Source organism: Hippopotamus amphibius, chromosome 9 (assembly GCF_030028045.1).
Source record: "Hippopotamus amphibius kiboko isolate mHipAmp2 chromosome 9, mHipAmp2.hap2, whole genome shotgun sequence".
Taxonomy (NCBI): domain Eukaryota; kingdom Metazoa; phylum Chordata; class Mammalia; order Artiodactyla; family Hippopotamidae; genus Hippopotamus; species Hippopotamus amphibius.
The window spans coordinates 43,703,851-43,725,978 of NC_080194.1; the positions used below are offsets into that span (position 1 = coordinate 43,703,851).

Here is a 22,128-nt window from a genome sequence, read left to right on the forward strand (position 1 = left end):
TACTTTTAATTTTTGTCAATAGGATCACCTAATAGTGCTTTTGTTTTTAAAATCTTGTATTTCTCTGATTAAAAGTGATGTAGAATGTATATACATTTTTCTATGTTCTGAGGGCATATTTAACTTTGTTCCCTTTTCAGTTGGGCTATTTGCTTTTTCTTACTGATTTCTAGGTACTTTTTTCTGGTTGTACCATGTGGCATGCAGGATCCTAGTTCCCTGACCAGGGATCAAACCTGTGCCCCTGCAATGGAAGCACACTGTCTTAACCTCTGGACCACCAGGGAGGTCCCTCTAGGTGCTTATTTGTTGCAGATGGTAATCCTTTCTGCTATATATATTACAAATATGTAATGTCTACTTCAGCTTTAAAGGTATCAACTCAACTAACTCCCTTCTCTTTGAGATTCTTGCTGACAGCTGCAATCCACACTGCTACCTCTGATGACCCACAGCACTGGGCACACATGGCCTAACCGAGATTCATTCATTCATCTACACACACACACACAGAGTCATCCTCTTCTGCCTAAAGGCTGAAACTGGATTTTATTGTCCTGTTCCTCATATCTTCTCCCCTTTTCTCTTTCTCTCCTTCCCGAATACCAACACAAAGGCTCAAAGTAGTTTTAGGGCCTACTATATTTCGGATTTGTGCTTCTAATATGCTCAAGAAATGTTACTGATGATGACAAGCACATACGCCCCTTTGCATTCCAGTTCTACAGCAGGGATCACCCCCCCAAATCCTTCCCATTCCCAAATGTCAGACAGAAAGTAATAGAATGGGTAATGCAGTTCCATGGAAGAAAAATGAAAAGCAGTGGCAACTGTTGTAAACTGGAGAACACATCCACCTAAAAGAGAAATCGTTAATTCAGCCGCAGCAAATTGTTGTCAAGTATGAATATAAGTTTCATGTTGACAGCTTCTCCACTTTTCAAAAGCTGAAAATGTGTATGTTATGTTAAATGTACTTCTGAAACGTCAAGCCAACACTGTGTGTTTTTTTGTTTGGGAGCATGTTGAGGTCAGACTGTATCTGTTAATGCAACAGAGTCTGGCATATGAGGCACTTAGTATTTGTTTTCCCATTTGCCTTCTTCCTTCCATTAGACTGACTGAAACATCCAGCACAACTGATGAAAGAGAAAGTCATTTATATCATTGTCAGGAATTAATTAGTTGTTTTAGTGTTGTTTTGTTTCTCTCTCAAACCAGACTAAAGAAATGTGAAGGCAGAGATCATATTTTCATCATATCAGTTTCCTACACAGTGACTGGCACATGAGGAGGTCTCAGAAAAACTTGATGTTTTTGAACCAATGACTGAGTAAATGAAGAATTGATTAGGTAACCAATTTACCTTTAGATTGTGAATTTACCTTAAAATTAAATGTTCATGTATTCAGTGCAGTACTTGGTATACAGACCCAAGATGTAGGGTAGGGGAGCATCCCTTAATCCATCTCTTTCTTTTTCATGGCAAATACTGGTCAGTATTTAATATCGGTGACACAAGATGGGTGAGGATGGGCGGGATCTCAACATGACAATGTGACAGTTCTTTACAGCAGTTATGTCCAAACCCATGGCTTCTTGGCTCTCAACCCCAGACCTAAATACTATCCCCAAGTCTTACACTTCTTGGCCCACACTTCCACTGTGGAAGGATTTCTTTCTCCCATGATTTCTCTGGGTGCTAGTTTCTGCAGGGCCATCCTCTGGGGATAGGTGGTTTGAAGTCTCAGCGGTGGGCACTGCTTTGCTCTTTCCTCCTCTGCAGCTGCTCCCGTCGCCTTGCCTGCTGTTCACTCATGCAGTCCCTGAAGGCCTGCACCTGTGGCTGGCACTGTCTCCAGTCCTGGTGCTGGGCCATGCACTCCTGCACTGCATAGTGGGAAGCAGCACAGCCAGAGCGGGAGATCAGCTGGTCCAGTGGGTCCTCTTCTTCATCTTCTTTCTTCACCTGTCGGGACCAGGCATGGCCTTGAGCTGACATCTTTGGGAATCTCTAGAACATCAACAGAGGCAAGGTTAGAGTAGGGACATGATTATATATGACACTGTTCCTCTGTTATAAATTAACCCTTACCACTACATTGGTATAGCCTACTTATGCATATGTCTCCCCTTGGAGATTGTAAGCTAGATGAGGACAGATACTGGGCCTGATTCACCTTGGTACCCCCAGCACTAGGCCTGGCAGAGAGCAGCCTGCAAAATGGTCTGAATTGAACAGAATGAGATAAAGTAGATGAGAATGCTTAGTACAGCACTAATAAGCTCGAATGGATTCTACTAATGGAATCTGAATTACATGAAATGTCACCTTTCTGGGGAAGCTATCTTCTTTCTCCAGTTAGCCTTATTCTATGGCTGGAAAAAGAACAAAATTTAGCACTTGGGAGTAACCAAATATGGGTAGGATTTGACATGTGAGAGAACGGAGAGAGTTGTGTGGCTGTAACATAGAGCAGACAAGGTCCAGGGCAAGAAATGAGTCTGTGAGGTGTGAGAGTATTTAATGTGAGGTGTATCTGCCCAGACTGTCTTCCTCACAATCATCTGCTTCAGAACACCCAGCACAAAGTAGCATACAGAAGGAACTTAAGAAAGGTTTGAAGATAAATGATCTCAGCCTTTGTACAAATTTCACCATGACAGGCTGTAAATGAGCTAAGACTACTTAATGCTTTTCCTGAGTCTGATTCACTCAACAAATGATCACTGAGTACCTATTATGTACCAAGCACTATGTTAGAGTTGAGGATACAAGTGACCTAGATAGACACAGTTCCTGCCTTCATAGAGTTTACAATCTAGATAAGTAAATAGGCTGTTTACTTGTGTACAGTGTGTACAGACAGCTAAGATTGGGAACACATTGGAGGAATACCTAATCCAAACAAGGGCACGAACAGGCAGGAAAGGCTTCTTGGAGAAAGTGATTTCTAAACTGAGGCTTGAAGGATGAAAAGGAGTAAGCCAGAGATGTAAAGAATATTCCTGGTCAATGGAAGAGCAAGGTAGAGGTCTGAGACAGAATTTGACATCAGAGGAACTGAAAGTTCTACATGACTGGAGAACAGAGTATGAGAATAGGAAAAGTAATGAAGCTGGTGAGTTGAGAAAGTATCTTATCATAGGAAGGCTCATGTTAAGGCGTCCAGAGGGCAATGGGGAAGTCACAGGAAGGATTTAAGAACTCTATAGCCCTACACCAAATGCATTTGCTTTGGAGGCAGTATAACCTAAGGGAGGAGGGGGAAATGGGCTTTGAAAACAGACTTGGATTGGAAACTTAGTTTTGTCACTGACTTACTGGGTGACTTTGAGCAAATCACTTCGTAATCTCTCTTGAAAAATAGATTTTCAAATCTACCTCACAGGATTGTTGAAGACAAAATGAGATAATGCGTGTAAGGAGCCTGGCACGTCCAACACGTGATAGCTCCTGTTACTATATATGTTTTCCTCTTCCTAAATACGCTCTTTAAAGACAAGAGCAGGGACTTCTCTGCCAGTCTAGTAATTAAGACTTTGCCTACCAATGCAGGGGGTGTGGGTTCCATCCCTGGTCGGGCAGCTGAGATCCCACAAGCCTCCTGGCCAAAACACCAAAACATGAAACAGAAGCAATACTGTAACAAATTCAATGAAGACTTTAAAAATGGTCCACATCCAATAAATAAATAAATAAATAAATAAATAAACAATAAAGACAGACAGACAAGGGCAAACCTCTAACAGTACAGTGGAAAGACCAGTGCTTTGGATCCTAAGCCAAGAAATCTGGGTTCAAATACCAGCACCTCACTTTACTATGCACACGCCTTAGCATGCAATCTTTTTAGCTTCCTTCTTAAGGCAATATTTAATTCGCAGAGTTACTGTAAGAATTAATATGCTAATCAGCAGCAAGTGCATGGACTACAAACAGGATTCAAGTAAATGCTGCCATATTCTTTTCCCACCATAACCTGGCTTCAGTCTCCCTCAGAGTAAAAAGAGGAAGACCCTCGCTCAGAGATCAGGACAGGCTTAGACCGTCGGTCGCTGGTTCGCGGAGACCGGCCTGGACTAGGAAGGGATGGAAAGGATGGGAAAGCAGAGAAATCCTGGTGGCCAAGTCGCCTAAGGCGCCTATCCCACTTTCAGAAGAGGACGCATGCGCGCAAGCGGCCGCTGGGCACTCCCGCCGTTGTGCCCGCTAGGCTTCACGGCGTATGATCGCGGCACACAGTGCTCACCGAACAGGACAAGAGGACTCGAACGCGCGCTCCTGCACGGCGGCGTCTGTTTTGCAGCCACTTACAACTCTTCCGACCCTGCAGTCAGAAACCAGCGTCCTGCGGGGAGCGCAGGCGCACAAAGGGGCGGGGAGGGGAAGAAGATCCACCGCGCATTTTCATTGGTGGCCTCTCGATGTAGCTCCCGCCCTTCGTTCTCGACGCAGCCCCTAAGCGGGGACCCACTTCCGTGAAAGAGCGGAAGAGGCGGGCTGGTGGAGGCGGGGTCAAGATGGTGGCGCCTTTGAGGATTCAGAGCGACTGGGCCCAGGCTCTCAGGTGAATCCAGGTCCAGAACCGGGACGGAGGAGGCGGGTAGCGGATGTTGCCTTTACGTTAAGGAGAGCCATGCCCGATCCACGATATCCATAGGGGTTACCTCATCAATTGCTGAGAGAAATCTGGGACTAGGAAAAGAAGTCTCAAACCCACATGGTCATTGGTTTTCATTCTCGGAAGAGCTAGGCTGAAGCCAAGGAAACACATACGCGCTGTGTGATTCTAGAGACAGAATAGGTTCAATGAGTTGGAGAAAGGAATACTGGGAGGCAGGAAGAGTCTTGGGCAAGTAGTCATGGTCATTTAGCAAATATTTATTGGTCCTCAGCTATTTGCAAAAGTCCCAGTACTCTCCACCACCACATTGTCTTGGAGTATGTGATGGAATCTTTGTATGCTCCTCGACCCCTAGTGGTATATCAGTCATATTGTACAATTCTTTTCAGGAAACAGTTTAACGACTACCATGTCCAGACTCTGACCTAGATAGCTGTCGGCGGAGTTCAGATGTGTATTCTAAAGTTAAGGGGTGGTTCCTTACACTTTAAGTATATGCAGTTTATTGTATGTCAATTGTATCTCAATAAAAGTTCTTAAAAAAAAGATATATCTAGAAGTAAAAAAAAAAGTTGGAGAAATACTAATTCCTATTCTCTACTTCTTTTCTCTTTTGAAAGAATTCTAAAGTAGACTGCTACCATTAAGCTTATTATGTATAAAATATGATTTAAATAAAGAGAAAAAATATCATACTGAAAGAAAATAATAAATTTAAGGGGTGGTTCCTGCCCTCAAGAAGTTAACCGCTTAACTGGAATGTACAGCAAACCATTCATTATTTAACATATATTTATTAATCATATACTATGCAAGTTATTATGCTAGGCACCAGAATGAGTACAGCAGTGTCATGAATGTAACTATTATACTGAAAAGTTTTTCAAATTGAAACAATGGTGAAGGTGAATAAAACACAGTCTCCTACGTTGAAGAAACTTACACTTCACTAGATGAGCTAAAATAAAATACACATTACTTACTACAACACAGAATGTGTACAAGGAAGAACACTGACATTTATTGAGGGCCACCAAGTGCCTTTGATAGAACACATGACCAGAACCAAGAAGTAACTTGCCCAAGATTGTGCAACTAATAAGTACTTCAAGAAATGTTTGATGAACTACGTGAGCTTCATTTAACCAACAGATCTATGCATTGAACACTTAATCCACAAATATTTCTTCAACAAATAAAATTTGTCTGCCTGGATGAGATGTTAGACTAGATCATGTCTAAGTGCTGTGGCCAAACTGGAAATCATATAATCTTTCTCCCCTGCATCAGTAGCATACTTTTTTAACATTGAGTGAGCCTAATTAGGTTTTTGTCTCTCTTCATAGGAAGGATGAAGGGGAGGCCTGGCTGAGCTGTCACCCCCCAGGTAATGTCCTTAAATCTATATCCCTTCCCTTTAGAGAAAGAGGATTTACTACCCCTAGGAGAGAGCCTCCTACTTTCTCCTGGCCCAAACTCATTACACAGTGCTCAGAATCTTCAAATGTTCTTAACCATTCTGTGCCGTAATGATGTCACTGCAACTCCTCCATTCTAGGGGAAGGCCTGAAATTGATTTTCCACTTGGAAGTCACATACTTATTCATGGAGACATTGCTGATGTGTCTTAATCAGTCTCTTAGCCATGTATTATTGTATTTTAAGCAGTTCTATAGCTTCAGTTGTGACCTTCCTGATTATGATTCCTAGATCTATAGCTCTAGTTCTGACTGCTCTTCAATTTCAAGCAGAGGTTGAGTGGTTGTCTGCTAAACATTTATGCTTAAAGCTCTCACTGTCATCTTGAGTTTATCAAATCCAAAACCTGAAGCTGAGCACTTCTGTGTTGTCAAACAGGTTCTCCTTGATTTTCTCAGTTCTTAAGTTACTGCCATTCTAGGCATCAGAGTAAAAAACCTGGTCACCTCACCCTGCCATTTATAGTTACGAAGTCTTACACATTTTTCCTTTGAATGACACTCCTGTGTTACTCCCATCTATTCATTTGCAGTTAGTGTGGTAATATTAAAAAAATGTTTTTTCTTTTTAAATTTGTGGGGAAGTTTTGTTTTACTGATTATTTTTCATTTCAGAGACCTTTGATGTCTTTTTATAATAAGATATTCTATTTCTATGAGAACTAGAGTTTTAAACAGAATTTTCTTTTGAGGAAATTGATGCTGCATAGAAGAAGACAGGGTGGTAGCTAGAAGGTCTCAAAATTAAGAGTTTTAGTTTTATTTTTAAAGATGGGAACTAATTGGAGAGCAATTAAAATATAGGTTATAGGTAGAGAAGAGAAGGACTAACTGAAAAATCAGTGTCTTAGAGGAGAGAGGAGGTTGAATTAAGTCTAAAAGCGTAAGATGAAGGAAGGTGAGGGTAAGTGTAGATGTAGGTAAATGTGTAGACATAGATATGGAAATGTGAGAGTATCTTATAGCCTCACTTTTCTTTGTGATGTTGGAGGTAGGGTCAGCTCTTAAGGAAGAGGGTTTTGGTTTTGGTTTTTCCCCTAAAATAACAGCTTTGTTGAAATAAAATGTGTGCTATCTATGTGCTAGATGCTTTATATATCTTATTTCCCTTTCTCACAACCATATCAGGTAGGTACTATTAGGATTCTAATTTTTTTTTTAGATAATAGCTCTGTTGAGATATAAGTCACATATAATATTTATCTTTTTAAAGTGTACGAGTCTGTGGATTTTAGTATATTCATAGAGTTGTATGTCTATCACCACTAATTCCACACATTTTCATCACCCCTGAAAGAAACCCTATGCTCTTTAGCAGTCACTCCCCATTCTGCCCTTCTCCTAGCTCCTAGCAACCACTAATTGACTTTCTGTCTCTATGGATTTGCCCGTTCTGGACATTTCATATAAATAGAATCATAATATGTGGCCTTTTATGCCTTTCATTTAACATAACATTTTCAAGGTGCATCTATTTTGTAACATTCATTTGTTTTTGTGGCCAAGTAATATTCTGTTGTAAGGATGTATCACGTTTGTCCATTCATCAGTTGATGGACTTTTGAATTGTTTCCATTTTTGGCAGTTATGAGGGAAGAAGGTTTTCATGTCAGGCTAGGTGTCATGAGAATTGGCTGCTCTGGGGAATAAAAGGGGCAAAAGGACTGCAAAACTGTACAGAGTTTGCAAACTCTGTGGTAAATTGTAGTAGTGCCAGTCTGCACAGTTGTGTCCTTCTCTGTCTCTGCACTCAGCAGCCTGTGTGTAGAAATGTAGATGGTAAGTGGTTGGATTAGTCTCACTGTTGTTATATAGACAAAATACTGAGACTGAGATCATTTCAGTGACTTTGCAAATGTGTAGAGGTCATTGAGGGTGATGACAGGAGACTGGTTGAAATAATGTACCAAAAAGGCCAGACTTTATAGGATGGTTGGTGAAGGCAGGAGGGAATCATGAAATGTGACAAAAAGCGAGTTCACTCAGTCCTATTTTGTGGCATCTTTCTGAATTAGCATTTCATGCCACTTCCCTGCCAAACCTTCTTCACTCGATCTTCTCTAAACTTCCACCCTAGATTGTGAGTTAATCCATTAATATCTTTCAGCTACCAAACTAGTATATTAATTGATGCCTCCTTTGCCCTTGTTCTTTGTGACTTCTTTTATTCTTGACATGCTGCTCCCTGACTTGGGGTATCCTTTCCCCTGTCTTTTGCGTAGTTCTCTCTTTCTTTCAAGATCCTACTTAAGTCCCACCCTTGCTAGGAAGCTTTCCCACTCTGCATGAAACCATGATGATTTTTGCTTCCCTCTTACTCCTGGAATTTTCAGTTTGGTGCAGCAGTTATTTACTGAATAGTTTGTAGCACCTTGCTAGTTTCTGAACTCAAGGACTCCACCAGTCTGGGTTGGCGAAGCCAGAAATGTAAACAGCATGTTATGAGCTGTTACAGAAGTATATATATATAAAGTGCAGAAGAGGAATAGGACATTTTTAACTCCATTCTGCCATCGACATGTTTGTGTGTAGGATAATATCTTATTTAGCCCATATCACTGCAAAAGCAGTGTCCTACTTAAGCAAATTTTCCAGTTATTGAAGCTTAACTCCTTACTCTGTATTATGTATATATACTGTGGATAAATGCATGTGTTCATGTTGATCTTCACCTTTCATCCTGAGAATTCCATTTCACAGCCAGGAAAACTGAGGTTGAGATGACTTTAGTAGCTTTCTCTACAAATACTGTATCTCAAAATCTTTGTTCCTGGCTTTTAGCCCTTGGGTGTATTTCTTCTAAATTAGGTTTGCCTAGGCTAGTGCGCTTTCTGTCTCACCTCGTTTTTAATACAAGTACCTGCTTTTCTTTCATAAGCCAGTTTCCTCCCATTTTTACAGATGCTTGAATGGGTCTTCAAGGAGAAAAATGTTTAATCTTATTTTTTTGAGACATGCTTCTTTTGTGCTATATAGGGAAACCAACTTTGTATGGCAGCCTGACTTGTCAAGGAATTGGCGTTGATGGCATCCCAGAGGTTACAGCTTCAGAAGGATTTATTGTGAATGAAATAAACAAGGTAGGTTTTATGTCTTCTAGATGGCACCATGCCCAAAACTATGGTAGTACCTACTTAAAATATTTATACTGTTATCTGCCTTTCACTGTCATCTCCATTTCATTTGTATAATAATCATAGTTTTTACTGCCTTTGAATGTCAGGAGTTTTCTTTTTCTTTTATAGTTACATATGCTTTTAGGTGCAAACTTCTTCTTACGTCCCGTATACCAGTGCTGTCCAATAGATGAATATTTTGGCCACGTATGTAGTTTTTTTAAAAATATTCATTTATTTATTTTATTTGGTTGCACTGGGTCTTAGTTGCAGCAGATGGGCTCCTTAGTTGTGGCATGTGAACTCTTAGTTGCGGTATGCATGTAGGATCTAGTTCTCTGACCAGGGATTGAACCCAGGCCCCCTGCATTGGGAGCACAGAGTCTTAACCACTGCACCACCAGGGGAGTCCCCCCCATATGTAATTTTTTTTATTGAAGTATAGTTGATTTACAGTGTTTCAGGTGTACAGCAAAGTGATTCAGTTATGTATATACATATATATTTTCTTTTTCAGATTCTTTTCCATTATAAATTATTACAAGGTATTGAATATAGTTCCCTGTGCTGTACAGTAGGTCCTTATTTCTCTATTTTATATATAGTAATGTGTATTCAAATGTGTAATTTAAATTTTCTAGTAGCCACATAAAAAAGGTAAAAAGAAACAGATGAAATTAATTTTAATAATGTATTTTATTTAACCTAGTATATCTAAAATATTATTTCAACCTGAAATTCATATAAAAATTATTAGAGATAGTTTACATTTTTTTTAATTCAGTCTTTGAGATCCTCTGTGTATTTTACACTTAGAGCACATCTCAATTCAGACTCTAATTTTTATTGGAGATACTTGATGTGTATTTAGGTTTTAAAAAATTTACAGTTGAAAACAGATTCACATACCTAACTCATTCCAAACATACTTAAAAAGTTTTCCAGTAACTGAATCAAGTATCAGTTTTTAAATTATACTTTAAAAAAATTAAAAATTCAGTTACTCATTTTCATTAGCCACATTTCAAGTGCTCGGTAGCTTTATGTGGCTAGTACCCAACATATTGTACAGTATAGCATTATAATGTATCTGGCCACGCCTTGGTGAAGACCTGAATTAGTAATACTTAATAGTTTTTCTCATTGGTTTTTGAGGTGAGTAGATGGCCATCTAAGTGTTGCAGAACTCATGATCTGACTTTCCTTTCCACCTTGCAAGACTACTTTTTTTCCAGGTGTTTGCCAGTATCCATCCACAGCCTGGATGCTAACTTCCTTTCTTCCCTTTGTACTCAGGCTGTGATACAATCCTTTCCTCTTCCAATATCGTTGCTAGTTTCTTCTGTGTACCTGCTGGTCAGACAGTAGTAAATGCTTATGGTTGAACATTCATTTGTTTCCTGACTGCCATGAGTCACTTTGCTGTTTGATGTTGCTACATTGTTCTGTTATACAGATCTATCATTATGCTTAAAAACCTAACCCCAAAAGGTAAAAAGTTTGACTTTTAATTTTATCTTAATGTGGAATATTCACACTTCCCCCTCACACTGAATTTTGTCGGTTTTGATACCCCGTGCAGCTTTTCTTTAAAATCTTTTCATTAACAGCATGATTCTCTACTGCTGGAAGGTAATTTAACATTTATCTTCCTTCGTAATCTGTTTATGAACGAAAGGTTGATTTGCAGGATTGATAAGCAGGAGAAAATCACCGATTTTTGAAATCTTTTACATAATTAGCCCCAAAGAAATAAAGTCTTCTGAGAGCAAACGCAGTTCTTACAGAGGCCCGAACACTAAGCTTTCAGAGCTTCTCATGTCCTAGCTTGGTATAAATATTTAGCCAGGAAAGTTTAGCTGACACTTTAGTTTCAAGTACAGGAGACAATTCCAAACCCAGGTTGAGCTCTCTTGCAACAGTATTGGTTTTGTCATGTGGTTAGAAACAAAAACTCTTATAATAAAAGGCCTGCAGGCAGCCAGGCATAGATATGCTGGTTAAGAAAGTACTGTTTGTACTAATCATTCTTAATCTAATCATTTTAAAGGAGAAGAACTGTAATAAGAGTATATTCATTTTCATTGATGAGAATATTATGACTTTGAAACTTCTTTCTAATGAACTATGAGGACTGTACTTGTTTTACATAGATTAGTCTTATAAAGAAGTTCAGAAAATCTTGGTTATTGAAGACGTTTTCATTGTCCAGCAGAATTTCCAGAAACGTTCAAATACTACTGCAGAAGACATAATAGGTTAGGGGCCATTTGGTGAGAGCAGCTCCTCAGATCTATGTAGGAGATATACATTTAGGGGATGGTGTTAGTATTCTGCGGATTAGAGTAAGGGATTGTCGTATTGCAAGAATCCTTGAGGCGGTGTTTACCAAGCCTTTTATACCTCTGCCTTGAAACACCAACACACTTACCTTAAATGGTTACAGTCTGCCTTTAGCAAGTCATGTTGCTTGAATCTAACATCTGGTTCTAGGTATAATTTACTACTATGTCACTAGTGTTATCTTGCTGTAGTAGCTGAAATATATGTGATAATGTGATAATGACTAGACAAAACATGTAGGAAAGACAGATATTTGGTGATGACCAGACTGTGAACGTGTATAATCAGTTTACATCCTAGGTGGGAATGGGCACCACAGGCCTGACCAGGGCCTACGCATCATATGAGTGTACCATAATTTACTTTAGCTACTTTCTTACTTCTTATACATATCAGTAGTCTCACATTTTTTCTGAAAGTTTTTATAGGCAGCAGGTTTACTTTTAGACTAGTCTTTTGGGCCCTAGACCTGGGGGCTGGTATGTTTTTCTCACAACTATTGATACTATTCCTTGCCACATTGCTAATTGAGAGTACTGGTATTAGATTTTCTTATGAAAATTAATGTTTTCATGTTTGTCATTTGTATCTTATTGTTGGTTTATCTTCTGTGGAACAGTTTTCTTCAACATAAAAAAATAATGGCCGGCTTCCTAGGTGGCGCAGTGGTTAAGAATCCGCCTGTCAATGCAGGGGACATGCGTTTGATCCCTGCTCCAGGAAGATCCTACATGGCGCAGAGCAACTAAGCCCGTGTGCCACAACTGTTGAGCCTGCGCTTTAGAGCCCGTGAGCCACAACTATTGAGCCCATGTGCTGCAACTACTGAAGCCCACGTGCCTAGAGCCTGTGCTCCGCAACAAGAGAAGCCACGGCAGCGAGGGGCCCTCACACCACAACGAAGAGTAGCCCCCACTCACTGCAACTGAAGAAAGCCTGTGCACAGCAAAAAAGACCCAACACAGCCAATAAAATAAAATTAATTAATTACAATAAAAATAAAAATAATGGCTCAGCAGTACCAAATTACACTGCAGCCCTCTGCAGTGAAAGGACTGCTGATCCGTAGGGGAATGATAGTTATGTGGGTTGGGGAAGGAACATTAGGGTACACTTAAAAGGTAAAAGTTTTCTTTCATTCCTAATGTTTTCTTTAAGAAGCTTTAATTCTATTGGAGTAGCTTTATTGATGGATTTCATTTTCCCTTCTCTGTGTAGAAAAGCATTCATATTTCATGTCCAAAGGAAAATGCATCTTCGAAGTTTTTGGCACCATATACTACTTTTTCCAGAATTCATGCAAAGAGTGTAAGTATGTTGATAAAATGAGGAGAAAATGTAATAACATGTTAGTTTTTCACTTTATCTGCTTGTCTAATGCTATAAACATATTCATAATTAATGTGTTTTTCATTTACTTTGCATTATAAGATAACACAGCTGATAAAGTGTGATATGTTTGGCAAAACTGGTATGTGGGTCCACTTAGAATAAATATACAAATCCACTCACTGGTAATATTAAAGAAAGGAATTGTATGAAATTTCCTTATTTATATGTTTTACCAGAGCTACTTACCAGCTTTTGGATGGTGATGATAGTACTTCATGTTTGTGTAATTTGCCACTGCTCATGTTTTTGTCCCTTGGCCTCCAGGAAGGGACGTTTTCTCAAAATTCCAAGTACAGCATATTGAGGGATAATTTTCAAAGGTCTTCATGTTAAAGCCCTTTCTACTACCATAGGCTTTTTGGAAGCAGATATGAGAAATAGGTGGATAAACTGATTATATTAAAGCCTACTGCTTCTTATTGTGTGGTACATTTTCAAAAATAGCTGTTTTTATCCTTATTGCAAAACAAATATATATTTAGTGATGAAAATTTAGGAAATATAAAAGTGAAAATCACATAGTTCTATAATTTAAAGATAACTATTGTGAACTTTTGTTATATAGCACTTATTAACAATAGTCATATTAATTTTGCCATTTGCAACAACATGGATGGACTTGGAGGGTATTATGCTAAGTGAAATAAGTCAGACAAAGACAAATACTGTATAATGTCACTTATATGTGGAATCTGAAAAATAAAGCAAACTAGTAAATTTAACAAAAAGGAAACAGACTCACAGATACAGAGAATAAACTGGTGGTTACCAATGAGGGGAGGGAAGTGAGGAGGGGCAAAATAGGGGTAGACGATTAAGAGGTACAAACTATTATGTATAAAATAAATAAGCTACAAGGATATGTTGTACACCACAGGGAATATAGCCAATATTTTATAACTATAAATGGAATATAACCTTTAAAAATTATGAATCACTGTTTTGTACACCTAGAATGTATAATATTGTATATTATTAATATATCTCAATTTTAAAAAGTTAAAAAAAATAATAATCATAGTAGCAGTAGCTAACATTTATTGATTGCCTGCTATGTGCCAGCACCATGCTAAGCTTTGCATACCGTTATTTTACTTGATCCAATCTTTTTTCTTTAGATATTTTACCATAATAGGTTTTTACAGTATATGCTGTTTTATGTTACTTTTTATTTCTTAATAATATGTACATCATTCTATGTTTACTTTATGTGTATTATTTTAAGAGTTGCATAGTATTCCACTGTATGACTTTACTATAATTTCTTTTTCTAATTTTACATTACTAGACAGTTATTTCCGATTCTGTGACTTCATATTTTGATGATATACTTATAGCTAACCCTTTTCTCACAAAGATAAGAAAAAATTAGAGTACATTTATAAAAGTAGAGTTGCTGAGTCACAGGGAATGTACATTACAAGGCTTTTGGTATGTTCTGACTTCCACTTAACTGACTTATTGAGTCAACTGTTGCTCTGCGTTACCTCTGTAAACCACTGGGACTCATGCCCACAGCACATGTGCAGTTTGTGCAGTCTCTGAGGTCTGGATACTGACACTGCCAGTTAAGTTGAATGCTTACCAAAGGTCGATTACAATGCCAGTTGTATTGTTTTTGAAATTATGTTAATTAAATATGTTAAACCAATGAAATATGAGTGTGAAAGGCAGAGTGACTGTCTTTGAAGACTAAGTTGATTACTTCATAGAGATTTGATAAAGAAGAGGGTTTTTGTTTGTTTGTGTTTTGGGGGCCGGGCCATGCAGCATGCAGGATCTTTGTTCGCCAGCAAGGGACTGAACCTGTGGAGCCCTAACTACTGGACTGCCAGGGAATGCCCAAGAAGAGTTTTTTAAAAACCTGCTATTTTATTATGTGTGGACAAGATAAATGTAGTAGAATACTAGAGGAAAGATTTTTTTAAAAAACCTTGGATAAATTTTTGCTCTTCGTAAGTGTGACTGAAGGTTTGCCTGGCTTTAAAGAAACTGGAAGTTGTGTGCCTTTTGCTTATAGTTTATTACAAGAAAGTCAAGTTAAAGCTTCTTTATAGTAATTAGTGGACTGATGAAAAGATTACTGCATATTAATGTACATTTAAAGTTTTAACATTTTGAGGGATGGTGTTTCATTGCAATTTTAATTTACATTCCTTTGATTAATTATTAACTGACCACTTTTCATATACTTTTTGGCCACTCTTCATGTCATTTGCCCATTTTTCTAAGTGTGAATTTTTTTTTATTGATAAGAGCTCTTCTTATATTAAGGGTATTGATCCTTTGCCATATATTTTGCAGATAGTTTTTTCTAGCTTATTGTTTATTGTTATTTGTTTACGGTGTCTTGACATACAAGATATTTAATTTTCTAGATAATAAAACCTATTATGGTGACTGCCTTTGGGATCCTGCTTAGGGTAGTCCATGATTTTATATATATATGATATGTATATATTTAATTACACAGCATAATAATGGGTAAGAACAGGGACTCTAGAAACAGGCTTATTGGATTTGACTGCCTAGATTTGAATTTTGGTTCTGCCACCTACTAACTGTGTGACCTTAGGCCAGGTACTTAACCTTCCTGTGCTATAGGTTCCTTATCTTTAATACGGGAGTAAAAATGTTATCTCTTAGGGTTGTTATGAGGATTGAAGCGTTAGAATTGGGCCTGGAACATGGCAAGCATAATATAAATGGTGTTTGTTAAATAAAATTATAAATATAGTAATCTTTGAATTTTTATGTTTTTTTTTTTACATTTCAAACTTTATTTTTGTTTTTTTTATTTTTGTATTTTCTCAAACTTTATTTTTGTTACTTGATTTGAAGTAGCAGTCTAGCTTAATTTTTTTTAAATTTCTTTTATTGAAGTATAGTTGATTTATAATGTTGTATGACTTAATTCTTTTTGAAATGATTAACATGTTACAGCACTACAAAGTAATCATCTTTTATCTCAAGGACTTGAATTGTCATCTTTATCCAATATTTAGGAATGCTCCATTGATCTGTCTGTTCATTTGCTGTGACTAAGGAATAGAGCTTTAGCTTTACACACTCTGACCTAGGTTTGTATCCTGGCTCTGCTCTTTCACCTTGGGGAAATTACTTAACCACCTCTTAAACCTCAGATTTCTTGCAAGTACTTAAAAAGATTTTTGAGTGAATTATGTGAGAGTAGTGTCTGTTACACGTCTGGCACATAATAGCTCTTCGATAAATGTTAGTTCTTTCTTCTTTTTCTTTGATAAAAATCTGGGAGAATGAGACAGCTGGTATGATCTATAATCTACTTTTCAGTGTTCTATCACTTTGGAAGAAATGGATAATTCAGACAATTACTTTTTAGGTCAGGAACTAGGACCCCAAAGATATGTAACTGAGATAAATAACATAATATCCCTATCCCCTCCAGGGAGAGTATGTTAACTGAGAGGGTACCAAACAATATATCATAATTTTCTCAACCTTGGCACTATTGACATTTTAAGCTAGATAATTCTTTTTTGTAGGGGGCTGTTCTATCCACTGTAGGATGTTTAGCTGCATCCCTGGCTTCTACCTACAAGCTGTCAGTTGGACACTGCCCCTAGTTGTGACAACTAAAAATGTTTACAGACATCACCAAATGTCCTCCCAGAAACACATTGCCCCTGGTTGACAACGACTACAATATATTGGGTTGGCCAAAAAGTTCGTTCGGTTTTTGCCATAAGATGTTACGGAAAAACCCGAACAAACTTTTTGGCTGACCCAGTATAAACATAGAGCTGAAGACCACTGAGGGAGGAAATGGTGAACTCCTTGGGGAGAGAACCACTACCTTTTGAGGAGTAGGTCATTTTTTAAAAACATCATTGTTCCTTTTTACTATTTGTTATTCTCCCTTTCTCTCTTTTTTTTAATTTACTATTTATTTATTTATTTTGGGGGGCTGCATTGGGTCTTTGTTGCTGCACACAGGCTTTCTCTAATTGTGGTGGGGGGCTACTCTTCATTAAGGTGCATGGGCTTCTCACTGCAGTGGCTTCTCTTGTTGTAGAGCACGGGCTCTAGGCACATGCACTTCAGTAGTTGCAGCACACAGGGTCTAGAGCACAGGCTCAGTAGTTGTGGCACACAGGCTTAGTTGCTCCGAGGTATGTGGGATCTTCCTGGACCAGGGAGCAAACCTGTGTCCCCTGCGTTGGCATGTGGATTCTTAACCACTGTGCCACCAGGGAAATCCCTCCCTTTCTCTTATTTGAGCTCATTATTAGGTGATTCACCCATTTATTAATCACCTACTATATTCCAGATACTCTTCTGGGCACTGGGGCTAAAGCAATGGATAGAACTGTGGTGTAGGGCCTATATTCTAGGATGTGGGACCAGACAGGATTTGCCAATGACTTGGAAATGAGATGTGAGAGGAAATGAGGAGTTTGGATAATTCCAAAAATTTTGGCCTAAGAATTGGGTAAATTCTGGTGTCATTTACTTGGGGGACAAGTAGTTGTACTGGTAGGGAACAGGGGGACATAAGAGTTCTGTTTTGGACATGTTAAGTTTCAGCTGTCCACTATAAAGCCAAAGATAGATGCCTAGCAGGCAGTTGGATAGATGCCACCTGAGTGAGGAAGGAGGTTGGTCTGTGTTACTCTAAGGATTAAATTGATTTGAGAGTAAGTAGGAAAGTGTTTAAGTATGTTTTGTTTCTGGGACCCTGTGAATGGGGACAGTAGCTGGTCTCGTTGATATAGGTCAGATGGCTTTACTTTCTTATCTAGTGTTGATGAAGTGCTTCATCCTTCTTCTCAAATTGTAATTAGGTATTTGTTGAGTAGTTACTATGTACATAGCCTGTGAATTGTGTAAGAAAGTGCTGGACATGGTTCTGACACTTATGAAGCTCATCATGTAGCTGGGAGCCAGAATAGAGTTGAATTTGACAGTACCGGTAATATGATTTAAGACCCAGAATTAGGGTGGTAGCAGTGGTCTTGGAGAAGATCTGAGAAATGTCTCCTACACTAGAATGTGAAAGCAGTATCCACCAATGAGAAGCTAGGAGCAGAATGGGATTATTATGAGGATCAAATGATTTAGTGTATTTGAAAATGTTTTATAAATGATAAAACATGATGTAAATGTTAATTGTTGTCATAATCCTTAAAATGAAAAGAACTGTAATTAAGTTAATAGTCCTTTTATTGAGGAATCAAAATAAAGAAGAAAAAGTTTTAGAAAGTGTTAGAGTTTACCCATATATCCCTTTAGTTTTTGCCAAACTTATTCATTATGGCTCAGTTGGCATAGAAATGTAAAGTGGGAGGTTGAATAATTAAAGCCAAAGTTCCTACTTTTTAAAAAATAATTTAGGTCATATGGGAGTCATAGTTGCTGGGAATGTGACTGAGATTATATATCTCAGTCTTACATTTCTGGAGTATTTACAACTGGGTGTTTTTTAATAAAAAGGGGATATTATGTATGCATGTATTGATATAGGAAAGAGACTTGGCATTCTTATCATGGCTTATTCATGAAGTGATTCCTAATATTGAAATTGCATAAGTGAATTTGAGAATTTTTCTCTTACTTATTCTGAAACACACACACACGCCCCATTAAGATTTTACAGAAGGAATGGGAAGTAGTAAATTGGAAGCATCTTTGCTTTTCCTTGAATCCTTCTGGTGCATCTTGGAAGTCTCTTTCGTGTAAGTGGGTTCCTGAGAATTAGGAGAGGTATCTTAATTTTAAAATAAAATAGCAAAAGATGGAAACTATGGAAATGATATGGGAATAAGTAACTTTATAGCCAAAGCAGGAGATTATAGGTGACTATAAGAATATCTTTTTGTTTCGAGAAATAAAGGGTTTTGGCTCCAGCCTTGTTGGGAGATCGGTGATGATAAGTCAGCCTTCATATGAAACACATGTCCTTTGTGTTGGGAAGCATAGACTTGAAGAAGTCTTAGAGGAGTGTGAAATGAGAGAGGTTTATAACATATTTCAGGGGAAGAAGCACATTTCATTATTTGTAACACTGGTTGTTTTGTCTTTTGAACAGATAACATGCCTGGATATTTCCAGTGGAGGAGGCCTCGGTGTATCTTCTAGTACTGATGGGAGCATGAAGATCTGGCAGGCTTCCAACGGAGAGCTCAGAGTAAAGGCTTTGGATACACTTTTAGGGTGGTCTGAGAAACCTTAGACTGGGCCATGGAAAGAAGAATGGCCCATTCTGAAAATGTAGGAACACTGCACTTCAATTGATCTTTGTTCTTGCATTTGTTAATCCGAGAACCATGCTCAGGTTTGGTGATTTGCCAGAACAAATTGGGGCTGGAACAGAGAAGGAGCCAGGCTAGTGAATGCCTGAGTGGATGGTATGAACTGCCTTCAGTGATCCATTACTAAGACAGAGTAGCTAGGCTGTTCCACTGACTATATGGCTGAGCCCCCCCAACCTGTACAGAGGGTTTTAAGAAAAGATGAGTAAAAGAGCCATCAAGCCTCTTCAGCTCCTTACATGTAGAACTAGATTTAGGGATGGCTGTGAGAGCTACGGAATTCAAATTCACAACATCTGCAGCCAAAGCCCTGGAAAGGGAGCCAACAGCTCTTAGAATATTACCTGGTAGACAAATGAACTAAAGAGATTCTTTGGACCTCTTTCATTCTAAAACCCAGCATATAGATATATCATTTAAGGGACCAAGGATATGGGAGGTAAGAGAACATCAAGGAATGGACAAGAGAACTAGCATGGAATTTTCTTTTGTTTTTCCAGAGAGTATTGGAAGGACATGTGTTTGATGTGAATTGTTGCAGGTTTTTCCCATCAGGCCTTGTGGTTCTGAGTGGGGGAATGGATGCCCAGCTGAAGATCTGGTCAGCTGAAGATGCTAGCTGTGTGGTGACCTTCAAAGGTCACAAAGGAGGTATGAAGAATGATTTCTCCTAAAGGCTTCTCTAATGATCCCCAGAAATGAATCACCAAAAAGATAGAATCTAGTTATCCACAAAAACATATAATTCATCCAACTGGCCTTTTAAATGAACTGGTATTTCCCCAAGGATTAGAAATTCCTTTCTACTTAGTGTTGTTATTGGTATCTAGAGCTAACTGCCTTACGTAGATAGTTGTTTTCCACAATTGATAAGGGAAAAAAAGCCCCCACAGGAGGTCATCTACTTGTGTGCTGGGAAAAAAGAGAGAGAGGCGTGCCCACTATTTCTCATTAGTCCTTTGGCTGAGGTGATAGTAGAAGCTGGGTTGCAAATGGCTGCATCACCAGACATAAGATATACCTTGGTACTGACAGTCAATTCCCATGGATTTAAATCGCTGTTCAGTTTTTTAAAATGGATTAACCATATAACCTGTTTATCAGATTGTAGAGACAGTGAGAACATCTTCCCTCTGTACCTGATTGGTTGGTTTGTTGGGAAAAAAAGTTAATTTAGAGATGTTTTAGCCTTGATTTGGAATGTTTAAAAAAATAACTACATCATTCTTATTTTTACAAGTTTGGATATTTTTGAAGATGTCATAACATCCCCAAATAATTTCTTACCTTGATCCCTCCTTTGGGCCCATAATACACGTCATCTACACTACTCATTTGGGAATTAATTATGTATTGCCCTATACTTATGGTATTTAACCCAGTGTTTTTGGCTTGTGTACCTGACTATATTATAAATAGCTTGTGTGTAGAGGTTGATTTTTTAGGTTTTAATATTTCTTTATAATGGTTTGTCAGATTACATGCAGATCATCTAGCAAACACACGTGTTAACCTTAGCAAACAAATGGGTTTTCTTCTGAGACTTAAGTACATGGGTGCATTGAGAGGGAATAGAAGGGATATTTAGAGCCTTCTTCACATTCAGTTTGAAGACCTGATAGGTCTAAGGAGTCAAAGCAGCCTGCACGGTTGGGGAATCCAGGAGCCAAAGGAGTCTAGAGGAACACTGAGGGATTCACATCAGATCTGGCCACCTTGAAGATGCGAGTAACGGGGGAACATTCCAGTGGAGCAAGTCATGGCTCTGCATGTTGAACTTAACAAGATGCATATTCAACATCAGTGCACACCCAGCTTCAGAATATCTTTGGATTACTGCAGTTATTGACTGTGTCCCCCCCCCCACCAAGTCTCCTAACGTTCTTCAGCTCTCCTTAAGAATCCATGCGTGTCTCTTAGCTTGGAGTGAACTGTAGAGTGTTTGTTGATCTGATTTAAGCTTTTATTCATATTGTTTTTCCATTCTTTTGACCTTGTGAGAAAGTTTTGGGGTGGAGGCTTCTCCAGAGTATAACAGCCCTAACTCTTTTTACCTTGAGAGGGTTTTTGTTTGTTTTGTTTTGTTTTTTAAATTAGATTGAACAGAAATGATAAGCTTTAGGGGAAATTGCATGAGGTCAGATCCAGGTTAATATCTGTCAGGTCTTGAATGTTTCTCTCCAGTTAGTCCTATAAAGGAGCCCCGGGTTTGAGGTTGCCCATTCTTCAAAAGTACGGAGCCAAAATCAAGATTAATCTCCAATAATTTAGCAGCACATATGGGTCACTGTCTTTACCTAGTTGACTTCCAGGTTGCTTTGTATGGCTCCTTTTTTACAATCTCTTTAGTTCGGAGATTTTGAAGGCATTTAGCAAAAGTCATGAACCATGTGAAAAACAGTAAAGAATTCTTACCTGCATTTGTGATCTTTAGTGGTTTCACAAATGGTGACTAAGTAAGAGAAGCAGAAGATAGTGTTGAAGTGAACATGGTCTTTTATTGCCTGGGTAAGTCTTGGGAAGCAAGTTATAAAAGGAAGACTGGACTGAACATAACCTGATGCTTATTGCAAAGGATCATTAGGACACTAATAGAGCAGCTCTGTATAAAGATGTCATAAAGGATAACCTTTTGTTAGCTTAATTAAGTCTGGCTTGCTCACTGCTTCGTATATGGAAACATGATAGTAAGGGAGGCAGTATAGTAGAGTGGTTAAGCATAGATTTAGAGACATACAAATCTTGGTTTAAATCTTAATTCTTCCACTTACAGTCTGTGAAGCCTTGGAAAGTTGCTTAACTTTTCTGAACCTTAATTTCCTCGTGTAAAATGGGGATAGTAGTATTAAATGAGATGGTGCATATGACAGATTTAGCATAA

General features: G+C 38.4%; 2 protein-coding genes across 5 annotated transcripts in view; one reads left to right on the plus strand and one right to left on the minus strand.

Moving 5' to 3' along the window:
* Positions 1-324: 324 nt before the first annotated feature.
* Positions 325-4,396, minus strand: LOC130860393 (cytochrome c oxidase assembly factor 4 homolog, mitochondrial). Of its 2 annotated transcripts, XM_057748539.1 has the most exons (3): positions 4,254-4,385; positions 3,552-3,608; positions 325-2,014 (listed from the first exon to the last, which is right to left on the minus strand). In XM_057748539.1, the coding sequence occupies exons 2-3, from the start codon at positions 3,573-3,575 to the stop codon at positions 1,748-1,750; spliced, it is 291 nt and encodes a 96-aa protein (XP_057604522.1). In that variant the 5' UTR covers positions 3,576-3,608; positions 4,254-4,385; the 3' UTR covers positions 325-1,747. The 2 variants fall into 2 exon arrangements, with proteins under 2 accessions (XP_057604522.1, XP_057604523.1); XM_057748540.1 differs by lacking the exon at positions 3,552-3,608 and having other exon boundaries at positions 375-2,014; positions 4,254-4,396.
* A 67-nt stretch (positions 4,397-4,463) lies between these two features.
* Positions 4,464-22,128, plus strand: part of PAAF1 (proteasomal ATPase associated factor 1) — a 42,808-nt gene continuing 25,143 nt past the window's right edge. For 2 of the 3 annotated variants that reach the window (XM_057748536.1, XM_057748537.1), the window contains exons 1-6: positions 4,464-4,571; positions 5,975-6,015; positions 9,083-9,186; positions 12,784-12,873; positions 19,025-19,123; positions 19,748-19,898. In XM_057748536.1, the coding sequence (XP_057604519.1) occupies positions 4,525-4,571; positions 5,975-6,015; positions 9,083-9,186; positions 12,784-12,873; positions 19,025-19,123; positions 19,748-19,898 (532 nt within the window). In that variant the 5' untranslated portion in view covers positions 4,464-4,524. Of the gene's footprint in view, positions 4,572-5,974; positions 6,016-9,082; positions 9,187-12,783; positions 12,874-15,962; positions 16,038-19,024; positions 19,124-19,747; positions 19,899-22,128 lie in introns of those variants that run through there. The other variant, XM_057748538.1, reaches the window with a different exon arrangement.

Coding starts and splice junctions, on each gene's coding strand:
- LOC130860393 (XM_057748539.1), bottom strand. CDS start 3,575: ATGGAACCCACACCCCCTGCATTG. Junction 2,015..3,551: donor AACCCACACCCCCTGCATTG/GTAGGCAAAGTC, acceptor TTGATGTTCTAG/AGATTCCCAAAGATGTCAGC.